The following is a 21527-nucleotide window of genomic DNA, read 5'->3' as shown; positions in this document are numbered from 1 at the left end:
AAGAGGTTAGCCATTTATTTATATTATATTGTGAATGACTGTAGTCTTAAGGCTTGAACTCAAGGCATAGGTGGTGTCTTTGAACCTCTTCGTGTTTAAGGTTAGCATTCTACCACTTGAGCCACAGCACTACTTCCAGCTTTTTCTGATGGACCTAGAAAAAATCATGCTAAATGAGATAAAAGCTAAGCTCAAAGATAAAATGGTGCATGTTTTCTCTCATATGTGGAAGCTAGATCTAAAATATAGCTGGATTTGAGAACCTATACAGGACTCTTAAGAAATCACATACCAACAGTCAGACTAAAGGAGGATACCCTTAGGGGAGAAACTCAAAAGTGTAACTTCTCTGAACTTTTTTATTTTTATTTTTTCTAGTTCTGGGCCTTGAACTCTGTGCCTGGGCTCTGTCCCTGAGCTGCTGGTTTTTTGCTCAAGGCTAGTACTCTACCACTTGAACCACAGCGCTACTTCCAGCTTTTTCTAAGTAATTTACTGGAGATAAGAGTCTTTTTTTTTTATTATTGTGAAAATACTGTACAGAGGGGTTACAATTACATGGGCAAGATAATGAGTACATTTCTTATCAAGCATTGTAGCCTCTTCCTTTGTTTCTACTTCCCATCCAATCCTCCCCCCCCAAAGTTGTAAAGTTCATTTTTGACATAACGACTTGTACGTCTCATTGTTTCAGTGGGTCCACCTGTATCCCTATTTAAACAATTTGTTTTTTCCCTTCCCCTCCACAAATTATAACAACATCAAATACAGTGAAAGCAGGGGTTATACTGTGGGGGAGGGACATACAAAGCAACAAAGAAATAATCTTATAAATGTGTTAGAAACAATTGCATGAAAGAAAAACAACATTTGAATACATATCTTAGGGTTCATTTCCCTAACATCAACTTATCTGACCTTTTCTGCTTGACTCAGACATATACTTACTAGTTATTGCAAATAAGGGAAACCATAGGACCTATGTTTCTTTGCGCCTGGCTTACTTCACTTAATATAATTTTTTCCGAGTCTTTCCATTTCCTAACAAATGGGGCAATGTCATTCTTTCTGATGGCGGCATAGAATTCCATTGTGTATATATACCACATTTTCTTGATCCATTCATCTACTGAGGGGCATCTAGATTGGTTCCATATCTTAGCTATGGTAAATAAGGCTGCAATAACTATAGTCGTGCTGGTAGCTTGGAGATAAGAGTCTTATGGACTTTCTGCTTGAGTACAGGAGTGAGCCAATGGTGCCCTGCTACAAAAATATTTTTTACGTAGTGTATTAAGATTGCTTTCTTATCTTATATTGAGTTCTAAAGGTTAAAGGTTATAGTAGATGAATGGTAAACATTTACTATTGCCATACTGTTTGAATTTTATTCTTCTATTATAACTTTTGAAAAGGACAGCTATCTCTTGAGTATGTAAGTACTGATTGTTTATTAATTAATTAATCTATTTATTTATTTTTGGTCGTGGGGCTTGAACTCTGGGCCCTTGGCACTGTCCCTCAGCTCAAAGCTAGCACTCTTCTCACTTGAGCCACAGCGCCACTTCCAGTTTTCTGGATAATTAGACAATAGTCTCACAGACTTTTCCTGCTTGGGCTGGCTTTGAACTTCAATCCTCAGATCTCAGTTTATTAATTTATTCTTTAGGGGGTAGCTTGTGCATGCCTATAATCCTAGGACTTGGAGGCTGGGGCAGGAGTGAGGTTATGTTGGACTTCACAGCAGGTTCCCAGCCAGCCTGGTCTACATAATGAGACATATCTCAAGAAACAAAAGCAGAAAAATAAAGTAAAAAACCTACAAAACTAGAACAAAACAAAGTAATAAACTAAAAGTCCTCACAAAAACCTAATTCTCTCAGTATTTATTTCTGTTATGTTGATTTTTACTTGTAAAGTCAATAATTCTTTGTTTCCTGAAAAAAAATGCATTTTTAAACTTGTTTTTTCAGCGATCACCAGAATATACCAATTGTCGTTATCTATGCAAACTTTGCTTAATTCATATTGAAAACATCCAGGGAGCACATAAACATATAAAGGAGAAACGACATAAGAAAAATATTTTGGTAAGTTATTCTTCTTTAAAAGATCTTTATTTTTTGGGGGGGGCTGGGAAGGTGGCTCAGTGGTAGAGCGCTTGCCTTGCATGCCTGAGGCCCTGGGTTCAATTCCTCAGCACCACATAAGCAAAAAGAAAAAAGCCGGAAGTGGCGCTGTGGCTTACGTGGTAGAGCACTAGCCTTGAGCTGAAGAGCTGAGGGACAGCGCCCAGGCCCAGAGTTCAGGCCCCACGACTGGACCCAAAAAAAACAAAAAAAAAAAAAACAAAAAATAAAAGATCTTTATTTTTTGTCGGTCATGGGGATTGAACTCTGGGCTTGGGTGCACTGTCCCTGTGATCTTCAGCTCAAGGCGGGCACTCTACCACTTGAGCCACAGTGCCACTTCTGGTTTTCTAGTGGTTTATTGGAGATAGAGTCTCATGGACTTTCTTGCCTGGGCTGTCTTTGAACCGTGATCCTCAGATCTCAGCCTCCTGAGAGCTAGGATTATAGGCATGAGCTACCAGCACCTGGCAAAAATCTTTATTTTTTGATGCAGTCATTGTATTTAGTATACAATGAATTAAAAAACTATGCAACTTGTGGGCAGGGAGGTGGGTAACATTGTCCAAAAAGAACTGTACTCATTACCTGACTTATGGAATGGGGACCCCTATGTAGAAGACATTAATAATAACAAAATTATATTTTAAAATGTTTTTTTGAATGGCTAAAACTAAATTATGAAACTAAAAACGAGTATTTTTCTAGCCTAATAATAGTAACTGAAGTAAGAGTCTTGAAAGTTATGTGTATTTTGTTTTGAAGAAAGTGTTAATACCTTTCCCCAGCTGGCCTCAAACTCTTGATCCTCTTGTTCCCACCTCCTGAATATCTGGAATTAAATGTGTATGTGCTACCACATCTAGCTGGAAGTGTTGAAAGATGCTAATCATTAGTGCCAAGAAGCTCAAGAGAATTCAAATATTAGACTTAAAGACGAAGCCAACTTAAACACACATCGGGTATTTTAGGAAATATCAAAATAACCAGCCAACATGGAAAACTTAAAAGTATCCATGAAGGACTTCTACTTTTGGTGAAGTTGGAATAATAGAGACTAGATTATTTACCTTCCACTTAAAATAACCATCAAGAGAGAAGATAAAAAGCATCCTAAGTAATGGTTTCAGAATGAAAAAGAAGTGATGGAGCCTTTGTGCCAATTTGAGATGGAGTTTTCAGGCTATATTGTAGAAGAAAGAACCAGTGGACTCTCAGAATTGAAAAGAGGGAGCTTAGAGTCCAAGAGTTAAAGCAGGTTAGAGTTTATAGGACAAAGTGTACAAAAAGAAATTCAGATCTCGGATATCAGAATTTCTTGATGGGTACTCATGGATATTTGCTTGTGAGAAATCTTCCTAAAGGCTAGAGAAAGAATTGGATGAAGTAATTTCAGAGAACATGCCTAATGCTTATTCAGGTTTCATATTATCTAGACTGGAAAACCTCATAGTCACAGTAATTGAAATCAGAAGGATGTTGCACTAATAAGAATGTTTAGCTTAAAACAAAATATGGTTTGGTCCCACCTAAAAAAGAACTTAAAAGCTGATCGTCAGTGGCTCGTGTCTATAATCCTACTTCTGAGGAGGCTGAGATTCTTCCAGCCTGGGCAGGAAGGTCCATGTGACTCTTATCTCCAATTAACCACCAGAAAACTGGAAATGGTGCTGTGGCTCAAGTGGTTGAGCATTTGCCTTGAGCTGAAAAGCTGAGGGACAGCACCCAGAGTTCAAGCCCCACGACCAACTGAAATAAGTAAAAAAGATAGTTTGTTATAGAACAAATTCGAGAAATAAAGAAATAGGAGTGTAAAAAAAGAATCAGGAAAGTACAAATCATGTTGAAGTAAAACATCAGCCCCTCTCCCTCACCTTCCCCTGTCCCTTTCCTCTTTTCATTCTCTTCATCTTCCTCTTTCTTACCCTCTCTTTTTCTCTCTCTGATCTCCCTTTCACCTGTACTCTCACTCTTGCTCTCCTACTGTCCCCTTCACATATACTCACTTTTGGACTCTCTCTCTCTCTAATCTAGCATTTTCTTGTTTGTTTTTTTGTTTTTTCTTATTATTATAAAGGTGATATACAGAGGGGTTACAATTACATAAACTGGTTAATGAGTAACATGCCTTTTTGGACAGTGTCACTCCTTCCTTCTCAGTTTTTCCCCCTCATCCCCACCCACGAGTTGTTTAGTTCATTTTCAACATAATGTGTAGTTGAGAACCACTGCTTTTGTTTTTGTTTTTGTTTTTTTTGGATCCAGTCGTGGGGCCTGAACTCTGGGCCTGGGCACTGTCCCTCAGCTCTTCAGCTGAGCCCTGCTTTTGTTTTGTTTTTAAGGCATGAGGTTTTTATAAGTAGCCCAGGTTGGTCTTGAACTTGGAATCATTTTGCTTCTGCCTCGAGAGCGAAGAGATTACAGATGAACTCCAGTAAACTTTAGGGTTTTCTACATATAAAATCATCATTGGAGAGCAGAAATATTTATATGTCTTTCTTCACAATTTGGATGCCTTTTATTTCTGTATTTTGCTTGATTTCTAAAACTTCCATTATAATGAGTAGAAGTGACAAAAGCCTACATCCTCCACAGTTAGGATATTAGCTGAGTTTATCACATATTTTTTTTTATTATGTTGATGTAGCTTTTAAAAAATTCTTGTTTGTTGCCTGTTTTTGTTTTTTTTTTTTTTTTTTTGGGTCCGGTCATGTGCCTGAACTCTGGGCCTTGGCGCTGTCCCTCAGCTCTTCACCTCAAGGCTAGCGCTTTACCACTTGAGCCACAGCACCACTTCTGGCTTTTTTTTCTGCTTATGTGATGCTGAGGAATCGAACCCAGGGCCTCATACATGCAAGGCAAGCACTCTACCACTGAGCCACCTTCCCAGCCCTGTTGCCTGTTTTTAGCATAGAAGTTGTTGAATTTAAAGATGTTTTTTCTTCATTTTTTTGTAGGCTTTTTCCTTTTGTTCTGTTAATATAGTGTATTATATTGGTCAGTTTTTGTATGTTGAGCCATCTTGAATTCCTGGAATAAATCTCACTCACAGTGTATAATCCTTTCCATATGTTGCTGAGTTTGATTTGTAAGTATTTTGTTGAGGTTTTTGTTGAAGGTTTTCCGTTCTCTTCCTTTTCCCTGCTATCCCTTTCTCTTCTTTTTCCTTTCTTCTCCATTGTCCTTTTTCCTTTTTTTTTTTTTTTTCTGTTTCTTACGTTGTTATTGGGTCTTGGACTCAGGGCTTCTTGCTGTTGCTCAGCAACTGTTGCTCAGTTGCTGTTGCTTTACCACTTGAGTCACACCTCTACTCCAGCCTTTCTTATGGTTAATTGGAGATAGAGTCTAGTGGACTTCGCTACTCAGGCTAGTTTAGAACTGAGATGTTCAGATATTAGCCTCCTAAGTAGCTAGAATTATGTAATCTCTGATTCACCTTTTTCATACAACTTTATATTCAACCCTTAGCAAATCCTATAAATTTTTTTTTTTTGTAGTACTGGGGATATGAACCCAGGGCCTTGTATCTATTACTCTACCACTTGAGCCATCCCTCCACCCAACCACCAGTGGTTGTCTTTTTAGGTTTATCTTCCTTTATTTTTATTTTATTTTTTTGTCGGTCATGGGGCTTGAACTCTGGGCCTAGGCATTGTCCCTCAGCTCTTCAGCTCAAGGCTAGCCTTTGATTTCTTTAAGAGAGAGAGAGAGAGAGTGTGTGTGTGTGTGTGTGTGTGTGTGTGTGTGTGTGTGTGTGTGTGTGTGTGTGTGTGTTGGTCATGGGGCTTGAACTCTGGGCCTAGGCATTGTCCCTCAGCTCTTCAGCTCAAGGCTAGCATTCTACCACTTGAGCCTCAGTGCCACTTCTGGTTTTCTGGTGGCTTATTGGAGATAAGAGTTTCATAGACTTGCCGGGCGCTGGTGGCTCACGCCTGTAATCCTAGCTACTCAGGAGGCTGAGATCTGAGGATCGCAGTTCAAAGCCAGCCCAGGCAGGAGAGACCGTGAGACTCCTATCTCCAATAAACCACCAGAAAACCGGAAGTGGTGCTGTAGCTCAAGTGGTAGAGTGCTCGCCTTGAGCTGAAGAGCTGAGGGACAATGCCCAGGCCCAGAGTTCAAGCCCCACGACCGACAAAAAAAAAAAAGAAGAGTTTCATAGACTTTCCTGCCCGGGCTGGCTTGATCTCAGCCTCCTGAGTAGCTAGGATTATAGGGGTGAACCTCCTCCGGCACCCAGCTTAATATATGCTTTTCTTTTCATTTTTTTTTTTTTTAATTTAGTCTTGGGTCTTGAACTTAGGGCTTGGTCACTGTTCCTGAGCTGTGTTTAAGTCTGGTGCTTGCCCGGCGCCAGTGGCTCTCGCCTGTAATCCGAGCTACTCAGGAGGCTGAGATCTGAGGATCAAGGTTCAAAGCCAGCCCAGGCAGGAAAGTCTGTGAAACTCTTATCTCCAATAAACACTCAGAAAACCGGAAGTGGCACTGTAGCTCAAGTGGTAGAGTGCTAGCCTTGAGCTGAAGAGCTGAGGGGCAGCGCCCAGGCCCAGAGTTCAAGCCCCATGACCGACAAAAAAAAGTCTAGTGCTCTACCACTTGAGGAATAGCTCCATTTCTAGCTTGTTTGTAATTTATTGGAGAGAAGAGTCTCTCCTGCCTGGGTTGGCTTTGAACTGTGATCCTTAGATCACATGAGTAGCTAGGATTACAGGGGTGAGTTATCAATGCCAAGTTCAAAAGGTATTTTTCCCTTTGTTTTTCAATTTGCTGTTTTCTCTGTCTACAATGCTGTACTCTAGAATTAGTTTATTTAATGATGATATTGTGGCTGGAACTCAGGGCCTAGACACTGTTTCTAAGCTTTTAAGCTCAAGGCTGGTGCTATACCTCTTGAGCTACAGCTCTGCTTCTGGTTTTTTGGTTAATTGGATAAGAGTTCTGCCTGAGCTGGCTTTATATTCTAGGCATGAGCTACCGGCACCCATCCAAGAAATTTGAAACTTTGCTTCACTTTGTTTAGATCTCTGCTTAAGTGTTACATGTTTGGAATTGCCTTTTTGGTTCATGGTTTACTAAAATAATGTTCCTTTTAGTCTGTAGCCTTGTATCCTGTTTTATTTATTTATTTATTTTTGGGTCCGGTCGTGGGGCCTGAACTCTGGGCCTGGGTGCTGCCCCTCAGCTCTTCACCTCAAGGCTAGCGCTCTACCACTTGAGCCACAGCGCCACTTCCGGCTTTTTTCTTTTTGCTTATGTGGTGCTGAGGAATTGAACCCAGGGCCTCAGGTATGCAAGGCAAGCGCTCTACCACTGAGCCATCTTCCCAGCCCCTCCTGTTTTATTTTTATTTTTTAAAATTTTATTTATTTATTTATTTTGGGTGGTTGTGGGGCTTGAACTCTGGGCTTGGGTGCTGTCCATGTGCTCTTCAGCTCAAGGGGAGCAGTCTACCACTTGAGCCACAGCGCCCCTTCTGGTTTTCTAGTGGTTTATTGGAGATAAGACTCTGATGGACTTTCCAGCCTGGGCTGGCTTTGAACCATGCTCCTCAGATCTCAGGCTCCTAAGTAGCTAGGATTACATGTGTGAGCCCCTGGGGCCTGACTCCTGTTTTATTTTTATTAACATAGTTTTGTGATATAATTTTATTTACTCATTTATTGAATTTCTCTTTCCATGAGCATGAACTTCATTAGTAATATTTATAATATATGAGGACATCAAGAGAATAGTGATATAAGGACATCAGTGAGAATTTTTATTAAGATGATAAACTAATGGAACTGGCATAAGTCCAGTAATAGCATAGGTAGAGGAGTCACATTTGTTTATTGTCTTTTGTGTTGTGTTCATGAAACTAGCAGAACCTTTATGGAACTTCTGATATAAAGTTAATTTTATAGGATGTTAGTCTTATGTCTCTTTTTTCCATTCTTTGGACAAATGCTAAAACAATTGTCTTGAAAACTTATATGGTCATCTAAGACTTAGATTATAATTAAAAATTGCAGAGGGAAAAATTTGGAGAGAGAAGGAAAGGGTAACATTGTACAAAATGAAATGTACTCATTACCTGCCTTAAGAAATGGTAACCAACCCCTCTGTATATCATCTTAATAATAACAGTAAAATTTTTTTTTTTTGGGTCCGGTCATGGGGACTGAACTCTGGGCCTGGGCGCTATCCCTCAGCTCTTCAGCTCAAGGCTAGCGCTCTACCACTTGAGCCACAGCGCCACTTCCGGCTTTTTTCTTTTTGCTTATATGGTGCTGAGGAATTGAACCCAGGGCCTCTGGCATGCAAGGCATGTGCTCTACCACTGAGCCACCTTCCCAGCCCTAAAAATTTTTTTTTAAAGGGGGAGCTAGGAAGATGGCTCAGTGGTAGAGTGCTTGCCTTGCATGTATGAGGCCCTGGGTTCGATTCCTCAGCACCACATAAATAGAAAAAGCTGGAAGTGGCGCTGTGGCTCTAGTGGTAGGGCGCTAGCCTTGAACTGAAGAGCTGAGGGACAGCACCCAGGCCCAGAGTCCAGGACCCACAACTGACCAAAAAAAAAAAAAAGATTGCAAGCTGGATGCCTGTGGCTCAGGCCTTTAATCCTAGCTGTTCAGGAGACTGAGATCTGAGGATTGCAGCCAGCATTGGCAGGAAAGTCTGTGAGACTCTTATCTCCCAATAAACCACCAGAAAACCAGAGGAGGTGCTATGGCATAAGTGGAAGAGCGCTAGCCTTGAACTGAAGAGCTCAGAGACAGTGCCCAGGCCCCAGGACCACAAAAATAGATAGATAGATAGATAGATAGATAGATAGATAGATAGATAGATAGATAGATAAATAAATTGCAGATTGAAGAAATTTATGAGGTTGATTAATCCACTATTTTTATATTCCTAAGATAACCTTTATGTATACTGATTGAATATGACAGCAAAGTGAAATTAGAAATGTACAGAGGTCTTTAGCTATTTTTGGTCTATGAGAGAGAGGCAACATCTGATAGAAGTTTGTCGTACAAGTTAAGAGAGGGCTGGGAAGCCGGGTGCCGGTGGCTCACGCCTGTAATCCTAGCTTACTCAGGAGGCTGAGATCTGAGGATCGAGGTTCAAAGCCAGCCCGGGCAGGAAAGTCCGTGAGACTCTCATCTCCAATAAACCACTAGAAAACCAGAAGTGGTGCTGTGGCTCAAGAGGGTAGAGCGCTTGCCTTGAGCTGAAGAGTGCAGGGACAGTGCCCAAGCCCAGAGTTCAAGCCCCACGACCGACCAAAAAAAAAAAAAAGGGCTAGGAATATGGCTTAGTGTGGTACAGTGCATGCATGAAGCCCTTGGTTGGATTCCTCAGTATCACATAAACAGAAAAAGCCAGAAGTAGTGCTGTGGCTCAAGTGGTAGTTGTAAATAATAGTAGGGAATATAACATGTAATAATAAAATCTAGAAGTTTTTTGTGGTTGTTTAACTTGATACCACATAGTCAATTTACACTTGTGATGATTTGCTTTTGCTGCAACAAAATGATCAGCTAACTGTTAAACATGAGTATGTTGGCTTTAGTGTAGAATTTTAAGTTTTAGTTTTTTGTTTTTTTTTTGGTCGGTCGTGGGGCTTGAACTCTGGGCCTGAGTGCTGTCCCTCAGTTCTTCAGCTCAAGGCGAGTGCTCTACCACTTGAGCTATAGTGCCACTTCTGGTTTTCTGGTGGTTTATTGGAGATAAGAGTTTCACGGACTTTTCTGCCCAGGCTGGCTTTGAACCGTGATCCTCAGATCCCAGCCTCTGAGTAGCTAGGATTACAGCTGGAAGCCACCTGCACCCAGCTGAATTTTAAGATTTGTAAAGATAATATAGTAGAACAAACATTAAAAAGTTAATAGTAATCTCCCATTTCACCTTTCATTATTTGAATCCTGCTTCAAAAAAGCAAGTCTCGGGCTGGGAAAGTGGCTCAGTGGTAGAGCGCTTGCCTTGCATGCATGAGGCCCTGGTTCAATTCCTTAGCACCACATAAGCAGAAAAAAAAAGCCAGAAGTGGTGCTGTGGCTCTTGTGGTGTCTCGCTAGCCTTGAGCTGAAGAGCTGAGGGACAGCGTTCAGGCCCCATGACTGGACACCCCCCCCACAAAAAAAAAGCAAGTCTTTTGTTCACTTCTGTGTCTTTTGTTAATATATTTGTCTTATTTCTGATGTATGAAAGGTGAATATTGGTTAAAGTTTTATTTCTGTCCTTCTGTCCTAAATATAAAATCATTAAATAGAAACTTGTTATTGTGAAACATTCCACTAATAGGAAAAACAAGAAGAAAGTGAGCTTCGTTCTCTTCCACCTCCGTCCCCTGCTCATTTGGCTGCTTTAAGTATTGCAGTTGTTGAATTAGCAAAAGAACAAGGAATAACAGATGATGACCTCAGAGTCCGTCAGGAAATTGTGGAGGAAATGTCAAAGGTTATAATAACATTTTTACCAGGTACATTCATTTTTTATTTTAAAAATTGCAAGACTTCTTGCTTTTTCTTCTTGATCTTGGGAAAATTTCTTTTTAAAAAATTTTGACTACATTTCTTAAATATTTTAGTTTGTCTCTTCTTAAAAGTAAATGAAGGGCTGGGAAGGTGGCTCAGTAGTAGAGCGTTTGCCTTGCATGCATGAGGCCCGGGTTCAAATCCTCAGCACCATATAAGCAAAAAGAAAAGAAGCCAGAAGGGGCGCTGTGGCTCAAGTGGTAGAGCGCTAGCCTTGAGGTGAAGAGCTGAGGAACAGCGCCCAGGTCCAGAGTTCAGGCCCCACGACTGGACCCCCCCCAAAAAAGTAAATGAATTTAGTTGTTTCAATAGAGGAAATACTTCAATAGAGGAAAACTCAGACTTGTAATAAGAAAACAAAAAAGATTTTTAAAATGCCATAGATTGAAAAGCTGTGGTCTAGTAATATGTTTTATATTTGTTTTTGACTATGGATCTCTGAAGGGGCTTTAAAAAATCGATTTCTTTCAGAATAAACATTTTAACTAGTCACTGGATAAAATTGCTATTGCCTAATGGTAGGCAAAAATAAAGAATCTTGGAAGAAGCATCTTTTGGTTGAAGAGGTCAGGTTTATTTCAGACATTTATGTATAAAGTACTTGTTTGGCTTATGTTTAAAAAACTTTTTTTTTCATCACCACAGGATTTAAGTGAATGTTAGTCGTGGGGCTTGAACTTTGGGTCTGGGCACTGTCCCTGAGCTCTTCAGCTCAAGGCTAGTCCTTTATCACTTGAACCCCAGTGCCACATCTGGCTTTTTCTGTTTATGTGATGCTGAGGAATCAAACCCAGGGCTTCATGCATGCGAGGCAAGCACTCTACCATTGAGCCACCTTCTCAGCCGACTTTTTTTTTTTAATCAAAGGGATTTTGGAGAATTGATAAATTAGTTTCATGTAGATCTACTATGAAATTCTGAAGAAATAATACAAATGCTTGTTTTAGGATATATACTAAATTAGAATGACATAGAAAATTAGCATGGCCCTTATGCAAAGATGACACATAAATTCATGTTCTATATTTTTGTTGGATTTTTTTTTTTTTTTGGTTGGTTGTGGGGCTTGAACTCTAGGCCTGAGCACTATCTCAGATCAAGGCGAGTGCCCTTCCACTTGAGCTACAGCGCCACTTCCTTCATGTTCTATATTTTTAAATGTAGGTGCTAGTGAGAACAGAAGGAAGGAAGGTTGTTAGTATGGTTAAATTTTTCATGTCCATGTGTAAAAAGAATGAAGCTTATTGAAATTATTTTGAGAAGTGAGAAAAGGGGATGAGGGAGAGTGACAGGGTGATTCTGATCAAGGTATACTGTATGTATATGGACATGTAAAAAATGAACCCTTTTTACAATTTGTTGATACTTGTAAAAATGTGAAAAAATGTGGTTAGCTGATAGGTTACAATTTCACATTCATGTGAGATAACTATAAAATGAAATATGATTAAAATGGAAAAAATTCATTGTTATTTCTACTATAAGCATTGTTATTTCTACTGTAAGTTTCTTCCCTAAATAATCAGTTGAATCCTAGTTTGTATTATAAAATAATTAAATACTATTATTAGATTAGATATGTAATTTTTATGATTTTAATGACTTTTAGATACTTTGTAAATGAACATTTTAAGATTTCTAAGAAAGTGGGGCTGGGAAGGTGGCTTAGTGGTAGAGCGCTTGCCTTGCATGCCTGAGGCCCTGGGTTCGATTCCTCAGCACCACATAAGCAAAAAGAAAAAAGCTGGAGGTGGCGCTGTGGCTCAAGTGGTAGAGCGCTAGCCTTGAGCTGAAGAGCTGAGGGACAGCGCCCAGACCCAGAGTCACGACCGGACCCCCCACCCCCAAAAAAAAAATTTCTAAGAAAGTAAGCCTACCAATCAGTACCAGTCATAGCCTTTGATAAGACTGTTTAAATATATTATTTCATTATTTTCAAAATAACACTTCTCATAATTTGAGAAAGATATGAATTCTTTTATGAATTCTTCAGAGCCTATAGCATTTTTGTGGTTTAGATTTGAAATATCAGTTGATTTGGCCTCACTTTGTCCTTTTAAGAGTGTTTTAATAGTGTTTATGTTGACTTTCCCATTCAATGCTTTATCTCATGTAAGTATCTGAAAATAAACACAGGTGTTGTCAATAGCTGTAGCTAGGTTAGTACATTTATTAGTTATAAATTGAATGTCAAATATGTTCTCAGTCATATCTAAATGAATTATTACTAAAAATTCACTTGAATACTAAAAGTTTTATGAGAATTTCTCCTCTCTGATCCTGTACCCTGTAATTGGGAATGTTTTATTGTTTTATATATTTTATTGTTATATATATTTTATTGTTTTATATATTTATCGAACAAATCAATATTAGAAAAAAATCAGTATTAGAAATAAAATCAAATACATAAAGTATATGAAGTTTTCCTATATTTTATATTATACCTATTGACACAGTTTCATGCTTTTTGTATTTTTCCTTTGTTCCAGAATGTTCCCTTAGGTTGTATGGCTCTTCTCTGACTAAGTTTGCTTTGAAAAGTAGTGATGTTAATATAGATATAAAATTTCCTTCCAAGGTAAGTAGGAACAAACCTTCCCTGTGTGTTTCTTATTTAGTTCTTAAATTTTAATGGGCAGTATTTTTAGAGAAGTGGGTAGCGCAATATAGAAAACTGTGTTTTGCAGTATTAAGATCATGACTTTAAGAATGCTTTTGGAAATTTCAAGTCTAAGTGAAAGAAAGCAGAAAAGGAAGATAATAAAAGGATAAAGTGCTTATATTTGAGCATGTTGAATGGTTCTTACTTCTGATGAGCCAGTATACAAAGTGGAAAAGTTTTGAAACAAGACAGCCTTGGTTGAAATCTAGGCTGCAAAGAACAAGATACTTAACCTTCCTGAGCCTCAGTTGTATCATTTCCAAAAGAGGGATAAAAAATAGTAAATGAGGTCAGACACACAGATATACAGAGACTGTCTGTCTGTCTGTCTGCCTGTCTGCCTGTCTGCCTCTCTCTCTCTTTCTCTCTCTGTCTCTGTCTGTCTGTCTCTCTCTCTCACACACACACACAATAGATATATAGTGCCTGGGAATGATGATTGCTTTTTTTTTTGGGGGGGGGGGGTGTCCAGTCATGGGGCCTGAACTCTGGGCCTGGGCGCTGTCCCTCAGCTCAAGGCTAGCACTCTACCACTTGAGCCACAGGGCCACTTCTGGCTTTTTTTCTTTTCGCTTATGTGGTGCTGAGGAATTGAACCCAGGGCCTCAGGCATGCAAGGCAAGCACTCTACCACTGAGCCACCTTCCCAGCCCGATGAATACTTTTAGTAGGAGTTATACAGTTATCAACAATATTGTAATGTTTGTACTGCTAACATTGCTTATTCATAATTTTATGTTTAAATTTAAAAAATATGTTCAAGTATGATTGATTTAGGTAAAAATTTGGTGTTTTTACTTTACTATTAATGTATGGTTATTAAATGTGTGTGTATATATGTATATATGTATGTATGTATGATGCTGCAGGGGCTTGAACTCTAGGCCTCATGATTTTGCTTGGCTTTTTGCTTGCTCTACCATTTGAGCAATGCCTCCATCTCTAGCCTTTTGCTAATTAATTGGAAATAAGAATTATCTCTCAGGGCTGGGAAGGTGGCTCAGTGGTAGAGCTCTTGCCTTGCATGCCTGAGGCCCTGGGTTCGATTCCCCAGCACCACATAAGCAAAAAGAAAAAAAGCCAGAAGTGGCTCTGTGGCTCAAGTAGTAGAGCGCTAGCCTTGAGCTGAAGAGCTGAGGGACAGCGCCCAGGCTCAGAGTTCAGGCCCCACGACCGAACCCCCAAAAAAAAAAAATCAAAACAAAACAAAGAATTATCTCTCAGACTTGCTTCTCTGGGTTCATTTCAAATCTGGATTATCAGATCTCAACCTTGTGAGTAGCTAGAAATTATAGGCATGAGCCACTGGCATAAGGATATTGAATACTTTTAAATAGTAGTTTAAATAGTATACTTTAACGTTCTTTTTTTTTTTCCCGGTCTTTGAGCCTGAACTCTGGGCCTGGGCGCTGTCCTTCAGCTCTTCAGCTCATGGCTAGTGCTCTACCACTTGAGCCACAGGGCCACTTCTGGCTTTTTTTTTTTTTTTTTGGGTTGGTCGTGGGGCTTGAACTCTGGGCCTGAGCGCTGTCCCTCAGCTCTTCAGTTCAAGGTGAGTGCTCTACCACTTGAGCTACAGCACCACTTCCGGTTTTCTGGTGGTTTATTGGAGATAGGAGTCTCACGGTCTCTTCTGCCCAGGCTGGCTTTGAACCGCGATCCTCAGATCTCAGCCTCCTGAGTAGCTAGGATTACAGGCGTGAGCCACCAGCGCCCGGTTTTTTTTTTTTTTTCTTCTGCTTATGTGGTGCTGAGAATCGAACCCAGGGCCTCATGCATGCAAGGCAAGCACTCTACCACTGAGCCACCTTCCTAGCCCCAAGATTGAATATTCTTAAATGATCTATTACTTCTACTTAAAAATTTGTATGTTAATTTAGTCTTAAACTTTTTAGATGAATCATCCAGACCTTCTGATACAAGTGCTTGGAATTTTGAAAAAAAGTGGTGAGTTTCTTTTTTCCTTCTTTTTTTTTTGTCTTTTTAAAGGCATATATGCTAATATGTTTAACCAAATTAGAGTTAAAACTGCTAGAATGTTTTAATCTTTGCTAATTGCATATGGACAGATATATGTATGTTCATTATATTTGCTAAGTATATCAACCATATGGTTTATCTGTTGGTTAGGTCAAAGCTACTGTAATTAATAATTTAAAAAATTGTTGGGAGTAGCGCTCTGGCTCAAATTGGCAGAATACTAGCAAAATTGCTGGGGAACAGCGCTGACGCCCAGAATTCAAGCCCCACAACAACAAAAAAAAAAGCTTGTCAAATTTAAAAAGGCTACTGTACTTCAAAACTAAAATATATTAGCTTTTAATACAAGTTTCCTTTTTTGTTTTTGTTGGTCATGGGGCTTGAACTCTAGGCCTGGGCGCTATCCCTGAGCTCTTCAGCTCAAGGTGAGCGCTCTACCACTGGAGCCATAGTGCCACTTTCGGTTTTTTGTTGGTTAATTGGAGATAAGAGTCTGACGGACTTTCCTGTCTGGGCTAGCTTTGAACCAGGATCCTCAGATCTCAGCCTCCTGAGTAGCTAGGATTACAGATGTGAGTTGCTAGGGCTTACACGTTTCCTTTTTTTTTTTTTTTTTTTTTTTTTTTATTTTGTTTTTGTTTTTTTGCCAGTCGTGGGGCATGAACTCTGGGTCTGGGCACTGTCCCTCAGCTCAGCTCTTCAGCTCAAAGCTAGTGCTCTACCACTTGAGCCACAATGCCACTTCTGGCTTTTTCTGCTTATGTGGTGCTGAGGAATTTAACCCAGGGCCTCATGTATGCAAGGCAAGTACTCTACTACTGAGCCACCTTCCCAGCCCCACGTTTCCTTTTATCTTTTTTTTTTTGGGTCCAGTTGTGGGGCCTGAACTCTGGGCCTGGGCGCTGTCCCTCAGCTCTTCAGCTCAAGGCTAGCACTCTACCACTTGAGCCACAGCGCCACTTCGGGCTTTTTTCTTTCTGCTTATGTGGTGCTGAGGAATCGAGCCCAGGGCATCTGGCTTGCAAGGCAAGTACTCTACCACTGAGCCACCTTCCCAGCCCCACGTTTCCTTTTATCTTTTTTTTTTTTGGGGGGGGGTCCAGTTGTGGGGCCTGAACTCTGGGTCTGGGCGCTGTCCCTCAGCTCTTCAGCTCAAGGCTAGCGCTCTACCACTTGAGCCACAGCGCCACTTCGGGCTTTTTTCTTTCTGCTTATGTGGTGCTGAGGAATCGAACCCAGGGCCTCTGGCTTGCAAGGCAAGCACTCTACCACTGAGCCACCTTCCCAGCCCCAACGTTTCCTTTTATCTTTAGTTTTATCTCACACTTTTGCTTTTTGTAGTTTCATTTAACCTACAATCAACCACAATCTAAAATTACTAAGTGAAACACATAAATAATTCATAAGTTTAAAATTATATCATTCTGCATAGCCACTCACCTATTATTTAGTACCTGTCTTGTTTATCAGATTATTGGTCCATCTGTTGCAGTAACATGCACAAAGAGAGACCACATTTATATAACTTTTATTATGTTGTTATAATTGTTCTATTTTACTGCAATTATTGTTGTTAATCTCTTACTGTGTCCATTTTATAAATTAAATTTTATCAAGGATGTATATGATTAGGAAAAAACGAATATTTATAAGGTTATTGGTATCTGTGGTTGCAAACGGTCTTGCAGGTAAGAAGGGACTATGGTGTTACAGGTATTTCACGTACTAAGGAATACAAGAAAACTTATAGTCATTAAGAAGTCATTGATGAAGGAAGGCTAGGGAGAGATATGGAATTAAAATGCATTTGTTAAACAGGCTTTTCTTATCTTAAAATAGTGATATTAATCTAATTTAATCATTTATATTACATTAGGAGTCATACCTAGTAGATGTTTCCTATGTGCCTTACCTGGATTGCATTTCTAAACAAGACATTCATAGAGGTAAAACAAGACAAAACAAAACAAAACAATTGATGCTTCAAACTAAGCCATGATCATATATTATCAATTTGTAATTTCTTGATTTTTATTTCTTTCCTATTCTCCTTTCTTCTATCTCTACCTCTCCTCCTCCCTCCCCCTGTTGTTAGAACCCAAGCCCTCATGTGTGCTAGACAAGCAAGAACTGAACAACAAACTCAGCCCTGCTTTTCTTGTTATAAAGTCAATATTGAGAGCTCAGGATCAGTATCCAGACTTTCAGGCTCAGACTTTAATTTTGCCATGTTCTACATGTGATTTCAGTGTTACTATTTCAATGTTCTCAACTGTTTTATGGTAATAATATGTTTTTTTAAAAAATCTGTACTAGAGTTTGAATATAGGGCTTTGTGCTTGCCTGGCAGGAGCTATATCACTTTATCATACCTTCGTCTATTTTTCCTTTTATTTTTTCATTTAATTAAAAAATATTTTTCGTACCCGTAGTAGGGCTTTTGGCTTTTTGGTAGTGTATTATAGATAAGAGTTACAGACTGCCTAGGCTGGTTTTTGAACTGCAATCCTCAGATCTCAGTCTCCTGAGTAGCTAGGATTACAGGCATGAGTCACCAGTGCCTATTCTTTAATAGTTTAGTTTTTTTTTTTTTTAATTGTTCTAAGCTTCATGCCAGATACTTTACCTGGCAAAAACATTTGCAATTTGGTTAGAAAGATAGCATTTTTTTTTTCTTTTCAAACTCTTTATTGTGATTAAGTGATTACATAATTTCCCAAATTTCTACAGTATTGTGAGATAGTGATGCTTAGTTAGTCACAAACATGTTCTAACTTTCATGGGGCAAATTGTTTATCGTGGTCTATAACATGAGTTCTCTAAGCTTTGACAATACAATTATTTCTTCCACATTGGGTGATATGTACATTTCTTTTGTTTTGCATAGCGTCAGCTGTTCCCTGTTTCCTACTCGTTCCTTCCCTCCTATCGCTGCCATTGAGTTGCTTAGTTCATTTTGATCAATGTCCAGTACAGTGGATGGGTCCCGCTGCTGTATGTTTTTCCCTGATTCCCTCTAGTTCTGTGTCCTCCTCCCGGTTTTCCTCCCGTGTATACATATATACCATATATATGATCAGCAGCATGGGGTTATTCAATACTGATTCGACCAGATGAGTGGAAATCCTTTTTTTCTTAAGCCTTGTTAATTTTGTCATATCACCTTACGTTTTGGATTTAACATCCACTAAGATAGCATATTTTTAAGGCTTTATTTTTTCATGGATTCTAATGTTAATTCTGAAGTCCTTTTGCTTTTTGCCTATCAGCCCTATCAACTGTTAGTACTTCCTGTTGTCCATTATCCTGGGAAATGAGTTTGTAGGGAATGAGTTTGATATAGTTTGTGCTGCAAAGTTTTTTTTAATATAGCTTTCTTCATTAATAAATACTTACTTCTAACTACACAGAAGCTTTAATGTATGTTATAGATAAGAGGCAGATACAGCTTTTACCTCTTTAGACTTACTTGGTGTCATAACTTTAAAAATACATCCTTTCTCCACTAAAATACATTAGTGGATCATCAAGTCATATAAGTTTATAAAACAATTTTATTTAAAATTATGCCTTTATATCTTCATTGTTTCTCTACAGACCTGTAATCTACAACATTTTTATTCCTTCTTTTTTTTTTTGTCTGTCATGGGGCCTGAACTCTGGACCTAGGCGCTGTCCCTCAGCTCTTCAGCTCAAGTCTAGCGCTCTACTACTTGAGCCACAGCACCACTTCTAGCTTTTTCTGCTTATGTGGTCCTGAGGAATCAAACCCAGGGCTTCATGCATGCAAGGCAAGCACTCTACCACTGAGCCACCTTCCCAGCCCTTATTTTTATTCTATATTTGTGTTCCAGATCCTCATTGAGCCCTTTGTGCTTCTTCATTGACATAGCCACCATGCATATTAAGTTTGACAGGAGGCTGGGAATGTGGCTCAGTGGTGGAGCGCTTACCTCACATATGTGAGACCCTGGGTTCGATTCCTCAGCACCAATACACAGAAAAGGCTGGAGGTGGCATTGTGGCTCAAGTAGTAGAGTGCTAGCCTTGAGCAAAATGTTGCTCAGGGACAGTGCCCAGGCCCTGAGTTCAACCCCAGGACTGGCAAAAAATTAAAAAAATAGAAAAATGTGACATAGGTCTCCAGCACTTTTAAAAAAAATGAACAATTCTAGCAAGTACTTTGAGATTCCATCATTTCAAACGAAATAATATGGGCTGGGAAGGTGGCTTAGTGGTAGAGTGCTTGCCTTGCATGCATGAGGCCCTGGGTTCGATTCCTCAACATCACATAAGCAGAAAAAGCCGGAAGTGGCACTGTGGCTCATTTGAGCTGAAGAGCTGTGGGACAGCACTCAGGCCCAGAGTTCAGGCCCCACGACTGGCAGAAAAAAAAGTCCTTCTGTTTTTATTTAAATAATGTTAATCCATCTATCTTTATTCAATATAGTATAAGGCCTATAGAAAAAGACTTAAGTTGTAAAAGTGCTTCTTCGTGGTAGGTCTTCCTTGACATTTGTATTAGGAACACTTCATTAACAGGAAATTAGGCTATCAGCATTAGCATCTGAAAGCATTAAACTGCAAACATGATAGGTCCGCATTTGTGGTTCCTATGGAAATAATCCTCAGAAGTAAGTAGTAACCTTTCTTTGCTATTTTAGGGAAGTATTAAGAACTTATATGCTTACTTGGAAATATTGCAACTTTCAGGGATGTTAATTAAAGCCTTTCTTCTTAAGATGATTGTAATTTTCAGGCAGTATTTGGGACTGTACCTATGGTTTGTGTTATACAACAAATGACACTAAGAGAGCTTGATGCAAATGGGAAGGGTGGATTATCCCACAGAACTGAGAGTGACATTTAGAAGGAAACTGCTGCTTAACTATTAAATAAGTTCTTTAGAGATGTTGACATTAGCTTACTTTTCTTTCCCTTCAGTATTATATATAGATGTGGAATCTGACTTTCATGCTAAAGTTCCTGTTGTGGTGTGCAAGGATCGCAAAAGGTTGGTAACAGTGAAGAGACGTGTGTGTGTGTTTGTGTGTGTGTGTGTGTTTAGTGTGTGTGTGTGTGTGTGTGTGTGTGTTTACCAGTACTGGGGATTGAACTCAGGACCTGGGTACCGTCCCCGAGCTTCTTTTACTCAAGGCTAGCACTCTACCACGTGAACCACGGCACCATTTCTGACTTTTTCTGTTTATGTGGTACTGAGGAATTAAACCAGGGCTTCATGCATGCTAGACAAGTACTCTACCACTAAGCCACATTCCCAGCTGAGAAATATTTCTTAAAAAAAAATCTAAAAAACCAAACTTGAAGTGAACATTTCCAGAGAAAATATTTTTAGATTTCTATCTTGTTAGTTGATAGCTGTTTTCTGTTCATTAAAAATAGCAAGCCTCCAGGTGCCAGTAGCTCATGCCTGTAATTCTAGCTACTCAGGAAATACGAGGATTGCGATTTGAAGCCACCAAGGGGAGAAAAGGTATCATGTTGTCCTCATATTCTGTGACTCTTATGTCCATTTAGCCACTCAAAAAAGTTGGAAGTGGTCAGGCATCAGTGGCTCATGCCTGTAATCCTAGCTACTCAGAAGGCTGAGATCTGAGGATTATGGTTCAAATCGAGCCAGGACAGGAAAGTCTGTGAAACTCTTATTTCTTTTTTTTTTTTGTTTGTTTGTTTTTTTTGGGTCCGGTCGTGGGGCCTGAACTCTGGGCCTGGGTGCTGGCCCTCAGCTCTTCAGCTCAAGGCTAGAGCTCTACCACTTGAGTCACAGCACCACTTCCGGCTTTTTTCTTTCTGCTTATGTGGTGCTGAGGAATCGAACCCAGGGCCTCATGCATACAAGGCAAGCGCTCTACCACTGAGCCACCTTCCCAGCCCGAAACTCTTATTTCTAATAAACCACCACAAAACTGGAAGTGGCACTTTGGCTCAAGTGGTACAGCACCCTCCTAGAGCTGAAGAGCTGAGGGATAGTACCCAGGCCCAGGGTTCAAGCCTCACGAACTACAGAAAAAAAAGAAAAAAAAAAGAAGTGGAACTGTGGCTCAAAGTGGTAAAGTATTAGCCTTAAGCAATTTTGCTCAGGGACAGCTCCCAGGCCCTGGATTCAAGCCCCACGTCAGAGAAGAAAAAACATTAGCAAGTACAGGTAAACAATAAATAGGAGTATCATATAATTCTCTAGGCAAAATTTTCAGTGTTTACTCAAGTTTACTT

The 21527-nt window shown here is 39.6% G+C and overlaps 1 protein-coding gene and 1 pseudogene across 6 annotated transcripts in view; both read left to right on the top strand.

The window, feature by feature from the left end:
- Nucleotides 1-21527, top strand: part of Tut4 (terminal uridylyl transferase 4) — a 112328-nt gene that overhangs the window by 28123 nt on the left and 62678 nt on the right. For all 6 annotated transcript variants that reach the window (XM_042679259.1, XM_042679252.1, XM_042679245.1 and 3 more), the window contains exons 4-8: nucleotides 1974-2090; nucleotides 10416-10593; nucleotides 13141-13229; nucleotides 15209-15260; nucleotides 20238-20307. In XM_042679259.1, the coding sequence (XP_042535193.1) occupies nucleotides 1974-2090; nucleotides 10416-10593; nucleotides 13141-13229; nucleotides 15209-15260; nucleotides 20238-20307 (506 nt within the window). The remainder of the gene's footprint in view (nucleotides 1-1973; nucleotides 2091-10415; nucleotides 10594-13140; nucleotides 13230-15208; nucleotides 15261-20237; nucleotides 20308-21527) is intronic.
- On the top strand, nucleotides 11583-11678 carry LOC122113200 (annotated as a pseudogene).

This window comes from Dipodomys spectabilis, unplaced genomic scaffold, assembly GCF_019054845.1.
Source record: "Dipodomys spectabilis isolate Male_0828 unplaced genomic scaffold, ASM1905484v1 ptg000002l, whole genome shotgun sequence".
Taxonomy (NCBI): Eukaryota; Metazoa; Chordata; class Mammalia; order Rodentia; family Heteromyidae; genus Dipodomys; species Dipodomys spectabilis.
Note: the sequence above shows the minus strand (reverse complement) of the source record. Positions and strands in the feature narration are given on the sequence as shown.